Source organism: Bos mutus, chromosome 2, assembly GCF_027580195.1.
Source record: "Bos mutus isolate GX-2022 chromosome 2, NWIPB_WYAK_1.1, whole genome shotgun sequence".
NCBI lineage: Eukaryota > Metazoa > Chordata > Mammalia > Artiodactyla > Bovidae > Bos > Bos mutus.
Genome location: NC_091618.1, coordinates 20,730,649 through 20,749,898, shown reverse-complemented (window position 1 = coordinate 20,749,898; position 19,250 = coordinate 20,730,649). Strand labels below are relative to the sequence as shown.

At 45.1% G+C, this 19,250-nt stretch overlaps 1 protein-coding gene across 3 annotated transcripts in view; it reads left to right on the top strand.

Moving 5' to 3' along the window:
* Nucleotides 1-19,250, top strand: part of RHBDD1 (rhomboid domain containing 1) — a 135,190-nt gene that overhangs the window by 98,332 nt on the left and 17,608 nt on the right. Inside the window, exon 8 of one of the 3 annotated variants that reach the window (XM_070385758.1) lies at nucleotides 16,137-16,934. The exons of 1 other annotated variant lie outside the window; for it this stretch is intronic. In XM_070385758.1, coding sequence (XP_070241859.1) covers nucleotides 16,137-16,384 — 248 coding nt within the window. In that variant the 3' untranslated portion in view covers nucleotides 16,385-16,934. Of the gene's footprint in view, nucleotides 1-16,136; nucleotides 16,935-19,250 lie in introns of those variants that run through there. One more of the 3 variants, XM_070385748.1, reaches the window with a different exon arrangement.

The window sequence follows — 19,250 nt, the reverse complement described above, 5'->3', positions numbered from 1 at the left end:
GTAAGATCCTTTGGTGCCTGCCTTTGCTTCGAGACGTGCCTATTGATTGAGAAACTAGAGCAGATAGGCAAGGATCTATCCTTTAAAATAAATTTTAACAAGTTCCATCGACCAGCTCACATCAGCTTGCTTTCTAACATGACGTTGGGAACTCCGGTGGGTTTTCTCGCATCTTGTATTTAACTGAGCTTTGATCCAGAACATCCTCCAACTAGATTTTCTTCTTATGCATTGAGTGTCTTGATACTGTGAATTTTTGGCTAGATTAATCTTTAATTAATTGATTAAATTAAGTATCAAATGATTTTTAAGACAAAATTAGGAGTCAACTTATATTTTCTTAGTCTAATTTTATAACATTTGTACACAATTGGATTTTCAGTTGAAATCAGCCCTAGTATTGACATTTTGCTAAATGCCAAACATTAGCTCTTTGAATTGAGGGGGGACTCCAGCAAATGCTTCTCATTCATTCCCTAAACACTCCCAGCAGCATCCATGTGTTGGGCCGTCATCACACAGTCAGAAATGTGCCTCTTTAGAAGGACCTTTCAAAACAGCATAAAACGAGAATAATTCTCTGTTTTGAGCCCCCTTGCCCAAGTTGGTACTTAAGAGGATCAGAAAGTTGATTAACCCAACTTAATTTAAAATTGTCTTATGGTAGTTATCAGATACAGTTCAGCTAGACAGCCGAAGCTTTGCCTATCAAGAATTTGGTTTTTTCCTTTGAACTTTTTATTTTATATTGGGGTGTAGCTGATTAACACTGCTCTGATAGTTTCAGGTGAACAGCGAAGGGACTCAGCCATACATATACATGTATCCGTTCTCCCCCAAACCCTCCTCCCATCCAGGCTGCCACGTAACATGGAGCAGCGTTCCCTGTGCTACATGGTAGCTGCTTGTTGGTTATCCATTTTAAATATAGCAATGTGTACACATCCCTCCGTTTCCCCCAGGCAACCATAATGATGACTTTGTTTTAAAAAATATGTAAAGCAGGGAAACAGGGAAAAGATAGGAAGAGCGGAGAGTCTGTCTCCGCCTCAGTCTGTGAGGAAGCCCGTTGCAGCCTGCCTTTCACTCCTCCACACAGTGTGGGCTTCACAGCCAGTCAGGCCCCAGTTGGAGCCCCAGCTGTCTCTCCTTCACCAGTGAACAAGGTAATTAGGGGATTTATGGGGATTTTGTGGCTGGTGGTTAGACCCTCCTCTTGGGGCCGTGGTGACAGCCGCCTGAGTCCTGGGATGAGCGCCCGCCCCCCTCCCCTGCCCAGAGAAGGCCCTGGGAGAGCGCCTCCTCTTTCACACGTGCTGTCTCCGCTCATCTCAGGCCACTGGCTAACATTTATCTTTTGGCATTCATTTCAAGCCATCCTGGAGATATCTCCAAAAAAGATGATAATGGTAATGAATGCTGAAGCACTAATATTTAGCAAGCCCCCTTGTATGTACCAGGCCCAGCAAGGACATTACATGCATTTTTAAAAATTTACTTTGTACAAGAACTCATGAGGCAGGGCACAGTTGAGGCTTATATATTAAACGTATTAGGGCTCGGTTCTGATTCCAAAGCACTGCATCCTGTTCCAAGGATCTCTTCTCGGAGTGTGAAATTCTGTTTCTACCGCCATCCAAAGCCTCCCAGGTGGCTCAGTGGTAAAGAACCTGCCTGCCAGTTCAAGAATGAGGGTTCTGTCCTTGGCTTGGGAAGATCCCCTGGAGAAGGAAATGGCAACCCACTCCAGTATTCTTGCCTGGAGAATCCCATGGACAGAGGAGCCTGGCGGGTTGTAGTCCATGGGGTTGCAGGAGAGTCAGACACAACCTAGCAACTGAAACAACACAACAGTCAACCAGCACATACCTTGAGCTGGGTGCTGCTCTAAGTTCTTCCTACGTATTAACTGAATTAGGGTTCACCGTAACTTTCTGGAAGTCCTACTGATGTTCCTGTTTTTCAGATGAGAAAACCAAGGCACAGAGGGGCTCAGTAACCTGTCCACTTACAGAAGGTCACAGAGTGTAAACTGGGTCTCAAACTCTGGTTCTTAAAGCCCCCAGCTGTCCTTCCCCTTTCACTTAAGCAGTTCTTAACACTTGTTTTACAATAAGTCTCAGACTAATCAATGAGAAGACAGCATCCTTAACCATCCCAGCTATTCTTTCTGCTTTTCCAGTAAACTTGCAGAATTCTTTTCCTTATCCTTGCTACAGTCCTTCTGAAGTAGTGATATATTGACTATTTCATCCAAAGGCTAAACCAAGACTAACGCCTAAGCAAGGAAGAACAAATAGTGAATTCATTAACTGGGAATCTATTTACAATCCCCAGGGCTCATTGTGCGGGCAGTGCTTCTGTATCATTTAGAGTTGCTAATAAATGAAAGTCTTTGCATCTTTCCAAGCTTCTTGATATTTACCAGTCTCATATTTTACCATAGGAAGCGGCTTCAACAAGCATATTCATGTGTTGACAGTTCTAATTAATACAAGTAATTAGTCCTGACAGTAGAACTGTGAAAAGAAGACCCATTCATAAATTTGCTAATTATGTCACTCTGCTCAGAATTTAATTGCAGTCTAGTCTTTAATCATTTCTGTATATGGGCAAAAGGCCAGCTGACTAAATTCTTCAGACTTTTACATTTACCACTCGTAAAGGAATTTTGTCAAAATTAATTTACCATTGGAACATAACGGTCTGGTGTGCAGAAGTGGTGAAGAACAGAGCTCCTTCTGCAGAGAAACAAACAGGAGAATGGGAAAAGCCAGGCAAGGAAGGAGGGAGGGAGAGAGGAAGTCATCAAGAGCATCCACATCCTTTCTTACGTATCTACATCTACAAGGTTTTGTGAACTCATATTTCAGTGTTTTTCTAAAAAGTAAGGTAGTTTTATTTAGGCTGTTCATATGCTCATGGTACAGAAAACTTGAAGACAGTTTGTTACCTGGATCCAAAGTTGAGCCCTCCTCTCTCTGATGTAAATAGCCTACTTTTCAAACAAGGACGTCTGTTCTAAAACAGGGTTTTTCTAACTGAGCTCTATTGTGTGCGTGTGCACGTGTGTGCTCAGTCACGTCCTACTCTTTGTGACCCTGTGGACTGTAGCCTCCCAGGCTCCTCTGTCCATGTCCATGGGATTTCCCAGGCAAGAGTATTAGAATGGGTTGCCATTTCCCCCTCCAGGGGATCTTCCTGACCCAGAGATCGAACTCGCATCTCCTGTGTCCCTTGCATTGGCAGGCGGGTTCTTTTCCACTGCACCACCTTGAGAAAGTGTGAGTCAGTCAATCTTGTCTGACTCTTTGTGACCCCATGAACTATACAGTCCATGGAATTCTCCAGGCCAGGATACTGGAGTGGGTAGCCTTTCCCTTCCCCAGGGGATCTTCCCAGCCCAGCGATTGAACTTGCATCTCCTGTGTCTCCTGCTTTGGCAGGCGGGTTCTTTACCACTGCACCACCTTTGGGGCTGGATAATTCCTTGTTGTGGTGGGGGTGGGGCCATCCTGTGCACCATGGGGTGTTGAGTAGCATCTGACTTCTTAGCCACTCTGTGCTTGTGCATCCTTCCTCCCAGTTGTGATGGCCAAAAATATCTCCAGACACTGCCATTGTTCCCTAGGTGGGCTAAATTGGTTGAGAACCACTGCACCAGAGTGTAAGTTTAGATGAAAAAAGAATCAGGTAAACTTGTGTATAGGATGCTTACATAGAAGCAGTTGTAGCAAAATCAATAAAGCACATCACTTAAAAACAATTTGGTAATATAAAATTCAGATGGAATGATGTTCCTTGAATTTCAGTACCTCCTTCAGTATCAGGTTCCCTCTGGTTCTCTTGGATTGTAAGTACAGTAGTGTTTAGTATTAATAGAAGAGTAGTTGTATCTAAAATCCTTTGCTTCTTGTGTTAGATACATTGGGCTCTTAGCTTTCGTGGATTTTAACATTTAGAGTTCTGACCACTTTAAGATGACCTTAAAGTTAAGGACACTCAGCTGCAGGTGTTCTTTGTTTTCAAGTTCATGAATTGCTCCCTTCTTGTCTTGCCTCCATCCAGTGCTTAGACGTCCAGTCCTTTGTTACGCTCTTACAAATACGTTAATGCCCTTGCTGCTCAGCCCTTCATCCACCTATATGGAAAAATCCTCAGACTTCAATGAGCCCAGCCACGGGGCATCTGGGACCCTGCATCTGGTGGCTGAGCTCAATTGGAGAATGTGACCCAACAGAGCAGACTGAGCCTGTTATAAATGACATCAACATCTCCCCTGTCCTCGACCTCCCAGAGAAAATAGAATCCACCTGTAGGTAACACCTTCGGCATCCCATCATGAAAACTACAAACCTACCTGTATCCACTCCCACACTTGTTCCTCCTGACAGCTGGGCAGGGAGGGCTCATTCCTCTTTTCAAAAGCTAGTCGTTCACCTGTCTTCTCTGCAGGAAAATCTGTTGTTACTGATTAACCCTCTCTCCATTCTGCCTTCAGCTTTTGAATCTACCAGATCCTTCCTATCAACATGTCAGCCTACTCAAGTCTCTTTCCTCCCTCATCCCAAAGAGGAGGAGACAGGTCAACAACTCAACTGACTTTTATTCACCACCTTTCCTTTCCATTTACAGTCTCCAAAGTCTTCACTTTCACTCTGGATCTTCCCTCCACTTCTTCAGTCGTGCTGCTGCCCGCCCCACCCTCCTTACTCTAATGAAAGTTCCCCAGTGATCTCAATGTTGCTGAGGCCTGGAGACACTTTTCTTCCTTAGATGTACTTAACGTTACCCATCCACTCCTTGAAACCCTGCCTTTTTCCTCCAGTTCTCCTGATGCCCACCCTCCCAGCTCTCCCACTGCTACTCTGCTCTGAACCTTTTTCTTGGTCTACTTTGCAGGCTTCCCCCATACCCCCAACCCTTACCACCATCCCCTGCCACCTTGGAATATCAGTTTTCCTAATTACTTTATTCTAGGTCTTATTGTCTTCTCTTAAGCTTTAGTTACTATTTGTACTTCAAATTTATCTCCTCCGCCCAGATCTCTTTCTGAAATCATAGGTAAATGAACTCAAGGACATCTCACGTGCATCATGTACAAACCTGAATTTATGGTAGCTTTTCTACCTCCCCAGCTTGCTCCCCGTCAGGTGTTACCTCCTGGGTGTCGGTCAGTAACCAGGTGATCTTGATGCTAACTCAAAATATGTCTCAAATCCACGTCCACTAGTCTGGGCCACTGTTATGACTGGACTGTAGGAGGTCAGGACAAAGAGGTGTAAGAGCCAGATCCCATAGGGCCTTTCAGGCCATTGAAGGCCTTCAGTTTTTCTCTTGATGAGATGGGAGCCATTAGAGAGTTTTGAGCACAGGAGTATCATAATAATGTAACTTTATTTTGTAAAGGGTCACTGGGGCTATTGTGTTGAAAATGGTCTGTGGGGTGGCATAGTGGGTTGAATGGTGCCCCCCCAAGAGATATATTCACCCAGAGCTTCAGAATATAACTGTATTTGGAGTAAGCCTCTTTGCAGATGTAATAAAGTAACAAGGTGATATCATCCTGATTGGGTCCATTGGGACCTAAACCCAATGGACATGAGTTTGAGTAAACTCCAGGAGTTGGCGATGGACTGGGAGGACTTGGCGTGCTGCAGTCCATGGGGTCGCAAAGAGTCGGACATGACTGAGGGACTGAACTGAACTGAAACCCAGTGACAGCTGTGCTGATGAGTTAGACAAGAAGAAGATAGACACAGAGGAAGAGGCACAAGTGGAGACAGAGGCAGAGGGGAGCAGCAGGAAGACCAGTTAGGGTCCTGCTGCAGTCATTCAGGCAAGGGAGGACCACTGCCCCGATTCTGATGGTAGCCATGGAGGAGTGCAGAGTGGTCTTCTGCACAGAGCTTCTGGATACATTTTGAAGGCAGAGAGGATGCATCTTTGACAGAATGGTGGTGATTATGAGAGAAAGAGAAGTGAAGGGGGAGTAACATTTTTGGCTGAAGGCATTGAAAAGTTGGAGTTCCCATTAACCTGAACACACAGAGAAGATTTGCAGGGGAAAAAATAGAGGTAAGTCTTGGACCTGAAGAGAGTGACAGGCTTATGAGAGCTCCACGTGGGGATGGAGTAGGTGGTTCAGTATGAGATTAGATGACAGGTATGGTCTGGAAGTATCAGCACGATGTAAATATTTAAATTCTTGAACGTAGATGGAATCACCAGGGCAGTGAATATCAATGGAGAAGAAGATCAAGGACTGAGCCTTGAGGGTCTCCAACATTAAGGGGTTGAAAAGAAAAGGAGGTACCAGCAAAGGAGAGTGAGAAGAAGGAACCAGTGAAACAGGGTGAAAAAAAACAGAGAAAAAGAGAGCAGGTGGTCCTAGAGCTGCAGTCCCCAGCCTCTGGGATCTAATCCTTGATGATCTGAGGTGGAACTGATGGGAATAATAATAGAAATAAAGTGCACAGTAAATTTAATACTTTGTGTATGCTGTATGCGTGCTTAGTCGCTCAATCGTGTCTTACTCTGCGATGCCATGGATTGTAGCCCACCAGGCTCCTCTGTCCATGGGATTCTTCAGGCAAGAACACTGGTGTGGGTTGCCATGCCCTCCTCCAGAGAATCTTCCCAACCAGGGATCAAACCCAGGTCAACCCACATTGCAGGCAGATTTTTTACCAACTGAGCCACCAGAATCATCCCCCCAAACCACCTGCTTCCCTGGTCTGTGAAAAAATTGCCTTCCATGAAACTGGTCTCTGGTGCCAAAAAAGGTTGGGGACCGCTATCCTCGAAGACAAGTTTTTCTAGGAGGAAAGAGCATTTTTCTGTACTAGGTGCCCCGGTGGTCCTGGGTAGACGAGGACTGAGAAATGACCCATGGGTTTAGCAATGCCGAGGTCAGCGGTAGCCTTGACAGGAGCTGTTTCAGGATGTGAACAGTTCCTGGTGTGATACAGACCCTGCTATTGTCCCTTGTTCCACCAGAGTTGAAAGCCCTGAGCTTCTAAAAGCTTTGAGTTTCTTAATCATCCCCCACCCCTAACAAAGAGTAAAGAGAAGGACCCTCATGACTCACATAAGCTCCATTGCTACTGCTGGGTTCCCTAGCCTTAAGTAGTAGTAAATATATAAATTCCTGATGCTACTCATCCTAAGCGACAGAGAATCAATTGCCCGTGTGAGAAGTGGCCTAACCACAAAGCAACATTTGCCTTTGGTGTGGGCCATCTCGCCTTGTGCTTTTTCAGCGTAAGGCCAATAATGGAAATTCCTAATCTCCCCGCTGTAGTACATGACAGTATATGGAGGGGTTTCTCCTCAGGGTCCTGCTCAGTGGCTCTAGAGCAGCACCATCTTATAGAAGTTTCCGCAGTGATGGACATGGCCTTTTATCTTCTGTGTCCAAAATGGTAGCTGCTAGCCACATGTGCTGAGTGCTTGGAATGTAGTTAGTACAACTAAGACACTGTATTTTTAAGTTTACTTAATTTTAATTCATTTAAATGTGGAAATAGCCATGTGTCTTGGGTGGGACCCAAGAGTCTGTAGTTCAACAGGCTCTGCAGGTGATTCTCTTACACACTGAACAGAATGGTTTCCCGTGTTTAGAGCTGGGCTCCACCCCTAAAATTCCTGACTGAATGGGTTTGGGGATGAGGTATGAGAATTTGGGCTTCCCAAGTGGCTCAGTGATAAAGAATCCACCTGCCAATGCAGGAGACACAGGCTTAATCCTTGGGTCAGGAAGATCCCCTGGAGGAGGAACTGGCAACCCACTACAGTTTTCATGCCTGAAAAATTCCTTGGACAGTGGAGCCTGGTGGGCTGCACTCCGTGGGGTCGCACAGAGTCGGACATGACTGAGGCTGTCACACAGTAAGCACTTGACTTGTTAAGAGTTTCCCAGGTAATGCTCAGAAGCTGAACCGGAGATGACTTTGAGAACCTGATGTACCAAATGGGCCTTCTCTTTGTGAGGTGACCCCAGATCCCCAAGAGTCAGTTCCATAAATGCCATGTAACAAATACTTTGCAGGATATCCCGAGTGTACCCTATGAACTTTATGAAAATCTTTTTAGCTATTTTCTCATGATCCAGTAATGAGCAGTGCCTGACTCATTGAGGAGCTCACAGTTCTGGGAACTGAACCAGCAAGTCTGCAGTCTGTAGACAGGCCTTCAGGAAGGGTGGCTGAAGCTCCAGTTCTTCGGTGGAGTTTCTTCTTTGTCCAGGAAACCTCAGCTTTGCTCTTTGCGGTTTTCATCTAATTCAGTCAGGTCCTCCTGGATTTACTAGGATGGTCTCCCTTGAAGTCAACTGATTAGAGACATAATGACATAAAGGATCATAGCTTGAAAGATGTGGTATTTGTTCTGCTCCTTGAAGAATGGTAGAGTCTAGTCAGTGAGGACTAAGGGAATGGATATTCTAGAGAAAAATGAGCAATAAAAGGTGCCAGGGCAGGAAAGTACAATTGGTATTTGCAGAGTGGCCAGTTGTTGCTGTACGATCTTTCACTGAATCTCCCTTAACCCATCTAAAAAAAATGGGTTAAATGCTTGTCATAACTGTCCCCCAAAATGGAACAAGGTTGTGTTTGAGGGTGCATTTTTGAAACCATAAACACTATTTGATCTCTAGTAAAGAAGGCAGAACGCCAAAGAATTGATGCCTTTGAACTGTGGTTCTGGAGAAGACTCCTGAAAGTCCCTTGGACAGCAAGAGCAAACCAATCAATCTTAAGGGAGATCAAACCAGTCGGTCTTAAGGGAGATCAACCCTGAATATTCACTGAAAAGACTGATGCTGAAGCTCCAGTACTTTGGTCATCTGATGCGAACAGACAACTCTTTGGAAGAGTCCCTGATGCTGGGAAAGATGCAGGGCAGAAGGAAAAGAGGCCATCAGAGGATGAGGGGACTGGATGGATCCCTGATGCAGTGAACATGAACTCGGGCAACTCCAGGAGACGGTGAGGGACAGGGAGGCCTGGCGTGCTGCAGTCCATGGGGTCGCACAGAGTCAGACACGACTGGGGGACTGAACAACAACAGCAGCAGCAGCGCACCGTGAAGACTCAGACACTGTATAGCAGTGGTGGTGGTGGTAGTGTTTGTGTATGAGTTTGCGTGGCGAAGGAAAACAAAAAAGGTTTGGGCAGTAAAAAAGAGCCTGATTCTTGTGGGCTTTGTCTAAAATAATGCTTGTTTGGGGAGAAAAGAGTATAAGGTTGGACAAAAAGTTTGTTCATGGTTTTGCATTACAGCATACCGAAAAACCCAAATGAACTTTTTGGCCAACCCAATAGTTTCAATTGGATTAATAGGAAATAAAAATGTCCCTACATATGCAGTCCCACCTGATTGCCACAAAGGTGCGGTAGGCATTTGATCAGCACCTAAGATAACTCAACATTTTTTACACAAGTAGACCTTAGGCCTCTATTTTTGATGCTTGAGATATTAGAGGTAAGGGAGAGTCATTTATTATACACTTATTGAAGAGTTTGCCTAAATAGGGAGAGAGAGTTAAATCATTTCCAAGAAAGTTTTTCCCAGGCAATGGCCCTTGTAGCCAGTTGACCTGGTCATCCAAGAGAGCGGGTGGGGGTAGGGGAATGCCAGAGTGACTGCCATTTGCAAACTTCTTTATTCTGTCCCCCACCCCCCACCCCCCAAGCTCTGCTCTACAAACCAAGCTAATTTTGCCAAGCCAATTTCCCCTTGATTTTTAAAGCCCTATGCGTTTTGGATGAAATTTAATCCACATGTTCCTCGTGAGTCTCTCATGCCCAAGCCACAAAAACATTATTTATAAAATGTGATTCCATGTTTGAAGTCACCGTAAAGTATTTTTAGTAGATTTTCGTTCTTCGTCATGCAAATTTTTTCTTGTTTTGTTTTCTTGTTTTATTTAAACTCATTGTATATGATCCTAACACACATCCTGTGGTGAGACACAAAGGGAATCTTCAAGCCAGAAGGAGGGTCTATTCTAACAGAGGTGAAGCAGCCAGGTTCTACTTGCAGAAGTTTGTAACTATTATCCCTCTTCAGTTTGTTATACTGTGTCCTGGACTCCTTTTCACCTGGGCACACCCTACCCCAGCCTTCTCCTACCCCGCTCCCTAAAAGGGTGCCTGTGAAGATGAATAGGGAAAAGGGAAAATGAGAAGTAATAGAATCAAACTGCCTCCTAGGACACATTTCTGTGTTATACCATGTGATCCTTCCTTTCCAAAGCTGAGTTCATTTTCTCCTTTTACGTGTGTGCTAACATTGCCACCCCTGGAAAGATTAAGTTATTTCAGGAAATGTCTACAAAAACAAGAAGTAAAGTCAAATTTAGGAGCGCTCTGCATCTTCTTATTCCTAGGGCAGAATAGATGGTGGTGTCTATTCAGGGCTGAGCTAATTGGAAAATGGCTTTATTTTTACCAAAGTAAGCAATTTTTGTTTGTTTGTGTGTGTGTTTGTGCGCACGCATGCTTAGTTGCTAAGTTGTGTCTGACTCTTTTTGACCCCATGGACTGTATCCTGCCACACTCCTCTATCCATGGATTTCCTAGGCAAGAATACTGGGGTGGGTTGCCATTTCCTTTTCCAGGGGATCTTCCCCACCCAGGGATTGAACCTGGGTCTCCTGCATTGCAGGAGGATTCTTTACCTGCCGAGCCTTTAAACCATTGTCTCTTTGGAATCTCATGATATGGACCCGGTTTTATCTTTACATGAAGCATCCTGGTTTATGTACGTCTGTCTCTCAGAGACATGTGTGGGCTGCAGAAGGGCACCAAAGCAGCCTTATTTTTAGGGTGCGGTGGAGATTTGTCTCTGTTCTGAGCACTGATTCCCTCAGGTTAGCAGGTATAGCACCCAACAGGGTAAGAGACATTTCCCACCAGGAGGAGCTAAGATGAGAGGGGTTAAATTCTGACTTCTCATGACTCTGAGCTTATGAAATACTTTCCTATCATTTAATAAAACATTGGTCCTCAATGTTTACTGCCCCTAAGGCTATGGTTTCTGGTTGGTTATTTTTTTCATGAAGAAAATGAGGCCCAGAGGGGTAACTTTCTTAGGCATTTCACAAGGTGATAGGGGTTGTTCGCGTGTGGCTCTGCCTCCGCTGCACTGTACACTCCAGGAGGGCAGAGATGTCCTGTCCATCCTGTGGGGGCATTAGGGACTTCCGTGGGCTTTAATTTTGAAGCCCCACCTCATACTCCGTATCATCTCAAATGTGTTCAAACGTGACATCCCAGCTATAGTATATTAATACATTTTTAAGTAAATGGTTGTAAATATATATATATTTATGAGTTGAGATATTAAATGATCCATATGGTACATTTCATAGGCATTTAATAAAATATTTATTACTGTTGCGTTTTATAGGTTTTCCGCCCCCCCCCCCTCCCACTTAGGAGCCAATTAATTATTTTGAGATCTCAGACATTTTCACAGGCTTAGTCCCTGAGCACTGGTCCCACAGAGGATAAAGCCATCCCCCTGCTCACTTTTCTGCTCTGGGAAGGTGCTTAATAAATATTTGTTGGATGATGACCACCTAGTGACAGAGTGAAGGAATGAACAAATGGGTGAATAAAGCCCACATAAGCCCTGGATGGCCTATTTCTTTTACACAGCCATCCTGGTGGACACTCCCAAACTACATTCAAAACATAGACGTTGTCTTTCTCTCATTGTTCTTTTTTGAGCCAATTTTCTACCCTGTTCCAGCTAAGGCACACAGAAGAATAGACTACAGGTTCTTTGCATTTTGGTAGTTCTTATGAGGGCTTCCCTGGTGGTAAAGAATCTGCCTGCCAATGGAGGAGACTCAGGTTTGACCCCTGAGTTGAGAAGATCTTTTGGAGGAAGAAAGGGCAACCCACTCCAGTATTCTTGCTTGGAAAATCTCATGGACGGAGGAGGTTGGCAGGCTACGGTCCATGGATTCGCAAGAGTTGGACACAACTTAGTGACTACACATACACACAGAGTTCTTATGAAGGAGTAACTACCTTAGGGTGATCATCAGTTCTCTGTTTAATTGCCCTATTTATTTGCTTTGCCTTACAAGTGTGGGATAAATGGTAGCTGTTATTAGTATTCAGATACTCATTTTTTTGACAAAACCAAAGAAGTGTTTTTGCCTGTCTTTTTTGTTTTGTTTAGCATTCTAAGTGTCAGCCCTCAAGTATTTCTCATGTGATATCTGTGTTTTCAGGAGATGTGACTTTTTTTTAATCTAAAAGTGAATCTTTGTGGTTTCTCTTCAGAGCTCTTAGATTTGGATTTGGTAACTATTGAACATGATAGAAAGCTAGAGAGTTCCCTTCTTAGGCAAGAAAGAAATACAAAGGGAGCCATGAGAGGAGAGGGAAAGATGAAGATTGTGTAAAGGACAGAGCCATGCTTTCCTTCCTCAGCCCTGAGTTCACCTCTACATGCTAGATCGCTTCAGTCGTGTCTGACTCTTTGCACCCCATGGACTCTAGCCCGCCAGGCTCCTCTGTCCATGGGATTCTCCAGGCAAGAATACTGGAGTGGGTTGCTATGCCCTCCTCCAGGTAATCTTCCTGACTCAGGGATCAAACCCACATCTCTTAAGTCTCCTGCATTGGCAGGTGGGTTCTTGACCACTAGCGCTACCTGGGAAGCCCTGGTTCACCCCTAGAGAAGTGGATCCTCACTTTTCTTATGTAAATGGATACCAGGATAGATTGCTCTTCTCAGATCATCCCAAGGTCTTTAAAGGCTGTGATGCATCTCGCTGGATGGCTCTAGGACAGACCAGGGCTAAAGTAAAGACCTGCAGTGCCCCTTGATTGGCTGAGTTTGTGGGCCAGAGGTGCAATGATGGAGCTTACTCTCCATCCATGGAAAGTCTTTGGCATTGAGTCCTTCAACAAATACTCACTGGCCACCTGCATGGGGACCACCACCAGGACCAGACAGACTTCTCCCTGGAGTCCAGACCCTCGATCAAGCTCTTGCCTGAGGTATAATTTGAAATGACCCTGGTTTTTATATCTCATTTTTTGGTTGGATTTGGTTGTATGTACACAAGTGTCCTTGTGTTTTCAAACGGATGAAACCTTCTGCTTATAAAGTTGGAGAGGGAAAGAAAGCCTGTAACATAGAAAATGGAAATGTAAAACTTCAATTCCTCCACTGCTTTATTTTTTCTGATTTCTTTCAAAATCTCTTGATGGACTTGGACTTCAAAACAGAGGAATGCAGAGCCCTTTTGAGTTTGTGTTGTCCCCTGGCACTATCCTTCCTCACGGATTCCTGCCTGAACTTCCAACCTAGGCACTCATGTGTGTTCAGTATTTGCTTTTTCCAGGGTGTGTATGTTGTATGTATACATATGTGTCCTACACATGGCCGTGTATATACACACACGTGTATGTATATATATGTATGCATATGTGAGTATATGATTATCCTTAAATGATTTGATTGTCCTTAAATGATCTTTCTCTAAACTCATCTAGAGCATTTAATTTGTGGCAGGAATCCCAAAGTATATTCTCCCCAGAGAAAGAACAAGATTTGCCTGGCATCAATTTAAGAAAATAATTACTTAAGAAAATTGTGCAAGATGTTTTCTTACACTGGAGATTCTGGTGACATGAAGTGGGTGCCTGCGTGGGGGGACCTCAGGCCTAATTTTGTCTAAAGAAGTTGGGAAGATAGTATTTTCTTTCTTTTTTTTTTTTTAATTGAAGTGTAGTTGATTTACAATGTTATGTTAATTACTGCTGTACAGCATAGATTTATTTATATATATGTGTGTGTGTGTGTGTGTTTAATATTCTTTCCCACTATGGTTTATCATAGCATATTGAATGTAAGTTCTCTGTGCTAGACAGTAGGACCTTGTTGTTTATGTATTAAGGCTTATATCTGCGAACCCCAGACTCCTTTCCGTCTCTCCCCTAGGCTCTTCCCCCTTGGCAACCAGTCTGTTCTCTGTTGTCCATGATTCTTTTTCACTGATAGGCTCATTTGTGTCATATTTTAGATTCCACATATAAGTGATATCATATGGTATTTGTCAGGAAGGTAGTGTTTTCATATTCCACTCAACTTCCTCATGCTTTGCCATTTACCCAAAACTATCCCCTTTTGAAGATTGGTATTTTCTTTATTTAGAGCAAAGCTCCATTGCCTTGGGAGTATTTTCCAAAACAGTTCCTAGATATGACCTCTCACTCTCCCTGCGCTGTCCCCTTCACCAGGAACTTTTCCATTACTTTACATTTGAGTTGTTTTCTTTTTAGAAAGCAAGGTAAATTCGACCGAGAATAAGCAAGTGGAAAAGTCGTAGAGATGGCCCTTCTTGGAAAGGCCAGGCCTCATATTATCACTGCTATTATTGTCTTTTAAGGAGTGATAACCAGGGGAGAAGAACCTTGACCTGATTCTTTTGTTGACAAAATCATAGCTGATTTTCTCTCCCTGGTAGCATGCCTGTGAGCCTTCACATACAGCTCTAGGGCCAAGAACTATGAGTATTCTGTCCTAGAGTTGTAATCCTGACTATTTACCCTCCTAGCTGCCCACTCCTGTGTGTCCCCTTTTGCTCACATGAGCTAGTCAGTAGCAGAATGCCCACCTACCCATGGTCAACTTGAGGCTTTGAAGAGAGGAGACCCACATGCCTCACAGCCTTTCCTCAATCTTGACAGATGGCGGCCATGTTTCTCATCCAGGACATCTTTTACACAGCACTAGGTGTAAAATTTAAGGAAACAGAATTCCGACTCTCCTCTGCTAAACATTCAGAGTTCTAAGCATACTTAACCGTCAAATGTAAGTCTGAAATTTGGTTTGAAATTAACTGGGCCATTTGCCCGCTGTTGAACCAGGTGGGAGGAGAAAGTCAGTTGAGGGGCACAGAATTCTTTCGTGGAAGGTTAACAACCTACCAACTGCACATTGGATTATCTGTGGCCCAACTTCAAAGAGAAGCCACAGTTGTAACACAGTCATGTTCTACCCTGCCTGAGCACGGCGGACTGTGTCCTGTGGCCCGCTGAGCTGTCCAGGTGAGGACCCCTTGTGCTTGTAAGCTTGCTCTCTGGAGCACCTCTGGCTCCTCCAGGACACTTATTTCTGAGAAGTGGAAGGAAACCCGTCTGCCTTGTACATCAGGTTGCTGTCCCGTTACAGGGAGAAGGAGCCTTAGGAGGGCGCGCCCTGGCGCCTGGGCACTGCTTCTAAGCCTGCAGCAGGTCCTGTGACCGGCCTGCTGCAGGCGTCTGGAGGGACCCCAGTACTGTTCTCGTGATTTTTTTTTCTTTTAATTTTATTTTTGGCTCTGCTGGGTCTTCATTGCTGCCCCGGCTTTTCTCTAGTTACGGCGAATAGGGTCTACTCTCTGGTTGCGGTGCACAGGCTTCTCGTGGCAGTGACCGATCTTGTTGCAGAGCGCGGGCTCCAGGGCGCACAGGCGGCAGCAGTTGCGGCTCCTGGGCCCTAGAGCACAGGCTCAGAAGCTGTGCTTGTGCACGTGCTTAGCTGCTCCTCAGCACGTGGGATCTTTCTGGATCAGGGATCGAATCCATGTCTCCTACATTGGCAGGTGGATTCTTTACCACTGAGCCACCAGGGAAGCCCCCATCCTTGTGATTTTTTTTTTTTTTTTTTTTGCTCTTGATGGTATTGCATATGTAAAACTTGTGCTTCATTTATTCTGCCCCAGTTGTTTAAAGAGACATCATCTTTTTCTAAGAGGCCCCGCACCAATACGGCAAGAGGCCGTGTGTTTGGCACGAGATACAGGTTCCTGGCTGTGACAAGGCTGGGCCTGACAAATCAGACTGGGAAACAAAGTCACTGCCCTCCTGAGCTTCCTCTCTCCATGGAAAAGGGACCTCTGTGGTCATTTCATCCTGTGCCTTTGTTTTCAAAATGAGGACCTTGAAGCCCAGCGAGGTGAAGGGCCAGGGCTAGACCTTGCCCCTCTGGTTTCCCAGTTTGGACTTCTGTCGGCCCTACAGCTCCTCCTCCCTTTTGTTTTGCATTCACTATGGCCTTGCCTTCGTGACCGCCTCCTCTTTTTCTCTGTAAGCATTAATGTGAAATATATTTGCTTTGCTTTTCAGCCTTGCCTGCCACCACCACCACCGCCCACCCCTCCACCCGCCGTGTGTCCAAAATAGCCGCCGGAATCATGAGAATGTTAGATCTTCAGATGTTTATAATCCAAAAGAATCCCTTCTGTTTTTTTTTTATAATAAAACTACTTGGATGTCAGTATTTTATGTTGGAAAGGCAAGCCAAGTTCACAGTGCAGCAATTACAATGCAATGCATTATGTATAATTTGTAGCACGCCCCAGGAGCAACGGTAAACCGTGAAATGCCATCCCAGCCCCACAGCATAATTAGCAGGATCAAACGCTGCCCAGAGAGGAGCACAATGGTTGTCGTCCGAGGTCCACCAAAGTAAGGGAAAGTTCCGATAAAAGCAGTACACCCCAAATTATATAAAAGCAGCCCCTGTATCAGGCTGCAAATATGTCAAGAACCTTCACTGCTAATTGAGGAAACCTTTTGAGGTTTAACAGCTCATAAATTCGCTCCGGGAATGCCCCATTGTTCTGGGGTTATAAGTCTTGTCTTTGAAATTTAGCAGTTGTACTTTTATATTGCATTCCTCCAAGAGTCCCGTTGTAAACATGAAGGGTTTGCATTTTAACATAAATTTGAACAATGTGGTTTGAAAAGAGCTCACCACATCAAAGGGGGAGGCTGTTTGGGCATGTTTCATAAATTCTTTTTTCTATAGTATTTAAAGCTGCAAATGACTCATGGAAGTATGTTCCATTTAGATCAGTCATACTAGTGTAGCTTTTAACGCCCTTGTTTTTCCTTGCCTAAGAGTGCCTGTGTCAGAAAACAAGTCTGCAAGCCTTTGACAAAATCAGCTGGCCTTAACCTAGAATCTTCAGATCCATAGAGACAGCTCTGGAAATGTTGTTCCATTTGGTCTAAATAGCAATAAATTTTGTGCATTTTCATGGTCTTTTTTTTTTTTTAACTCAAAAATCTCCCCATTATGAACTCTAAATTTTTTATTTTATCCACATGACAATTACAGTGTGTAGTCCATGGGGTCACAAAGAGTCGGATATGACTGAGCAACAGGCTTCCCTGTTGGCTCATATGGTAAAGAATCTGCCTGCAATGCAGGAGACCTGGGTTCGATCCCTGGGTTGGGAAGATCTCTTGGAGAAAGGAATGGCCACCCATTCCAGTATTCTTGCCTGAAAAATCCCATGGACAGAGGAGCCTGGCGGGCTACAGTCCATGGGGTCACAAAGAATTGGACACGACTGAATGACCAACACACACCCCTGTGTCCTCATAGTCCCCCAGTTTTAAAAAGAACCCACAATTTATTTATTTATTTATTTTTGCTGAGCTCCCAACTAATGTGAAGAGAGATGTGGGTGGTGGTTTCTGAAGCAGCGTGGTTGGGGGTAGTGTGGGGAGCACTGCTCTTTGGTCTGGCCTCTGGGGATCTCGACCTCGGGAAATCACACGCCACGCTCGAGCCTCAGTCTGGATGTAAAATGAGGACAGTGGTTAAACTCCTCCGCATCTTCCTCCCTCCTGTTTCTGGTTCCTTTATTTATTTATCCCGGAGGGGAGAATATGAACACAAAGCCTCAGTGCTCACCCCACAAAGCTCACCACCTTAGGAGGATGCGCTAGACTGAGACCACCAGAATCCTGTAATTTGCTAGAAACTACTAACCGTGGCATTGTGTGCTTTGGAGAAAGGGGACGTGATCCTGGGATAGCACAGAGCAAAGTGGGGCATGGCCACTTGCCTGAGAGCTGGGGGAGGCGGGGAACAATCCTGGGAGTCGGTGCTGAGGGAGGGCAGGCTTGCTGGACTGGCTACAGAGCTTGATCTTTGTTCTTGGATGAAAGGAAACTCCTAGAGGGGTTTAGGCCGAGGATAAAGTTGATGAGATGAATGTTTTAGGAAAGCGTTCCAGCACCCCTGTGGAGGATGGCTGGTTGGAAGACCAGAGCGCGGTGAGGACACCGTCTCAGGACTCAGGCACCACCCAGGCTCCCAAGCAGGTGGCTTAGGCAGGGCTGGTGACCGGGCAGGTGCTGGGGAAGGGACGAGTCAGAGGAATGTTCAGGTGATGATGACAGGATTTGGTGATGGGCTTCAGGGGGCAGGTGAGGGAGGGGCAACTTCCAGAACAACTGGGATCTGAGCATTTGTGACTAACTGAGTGGATGGCAGGAACATTCCTGGGGTGGGGCAGCTTGCAGAAAGTCATCAGTGTAATAGCAGAAGATCCTGACCCTCCAACGCTTCGTGCCAGACCCTGGCATCCTTTACTCCCGTCCATTTAGAGCACATCTCTAGGTAGGTTTCTGCATTACACAGACAAGAAAATTGAGGCGTGATGAGGAAAGTGACTTCTCCGAGGGTCCAGAGGAAGGGGCAGAGCCAGTATTCAAAGGCAGCTGTCTGGCACCAGAGCAAATTCCCTTCCACCAGAGCCGGGTGCCGGAGGGCCCTCTTATAAACTCCGATGTCCACTCCAGACTTGAAAGGGGGTTGGATTCTTCAGGATGAAATGGCCGAAAGAGAAAACAGTGAAGCCTGGTGACAGGACCAGAGCCCCGAGAAATGCAGCATCTGGTTCTTCCCCCTCTTAGTTCTGCAAAGCAGGAGACCCAGTCACCCTCTCTGGGCTTCAGTTTCCCGGCTCTGAAATGCAGACAGAATGCCGCTTCCCAGGTCCTCCTCAATCTCACTCTGAAAATCCATGATTTTAAGATGTGCTGGCTGCATCTCACATAGAATCTCATTTCCACCCGTGACACAGTCTTTAAAGCTTCTTTGTTGAAACTATAGGTAGGCCTTTCAGTACTCGCCTTTGCTATGGTCACAGCACACACTTAGATATTCCCAAACGTGCTCAAGAGAGCAACATTTTCCTCCCTACTTACCTAAAATCATGTTATCCAAAATAAGCTTCACTCTAGATTCCTAACTTGGAATTTAAAGTTCAAAAAATTTCGTACTGAGGTCTCCCTTTCTGTTCATAAGTTTGCTTTTACTAGAAATTGTTTGTATAAGAAGAAGGTAAGGAAATGGCACTCCTGTATTCTTGCCTGGAGAATCCCATGGACAGAAGAGCCTAATGAGCTACAGTCCATAGGGTCGAACAGAGTCGGACACGA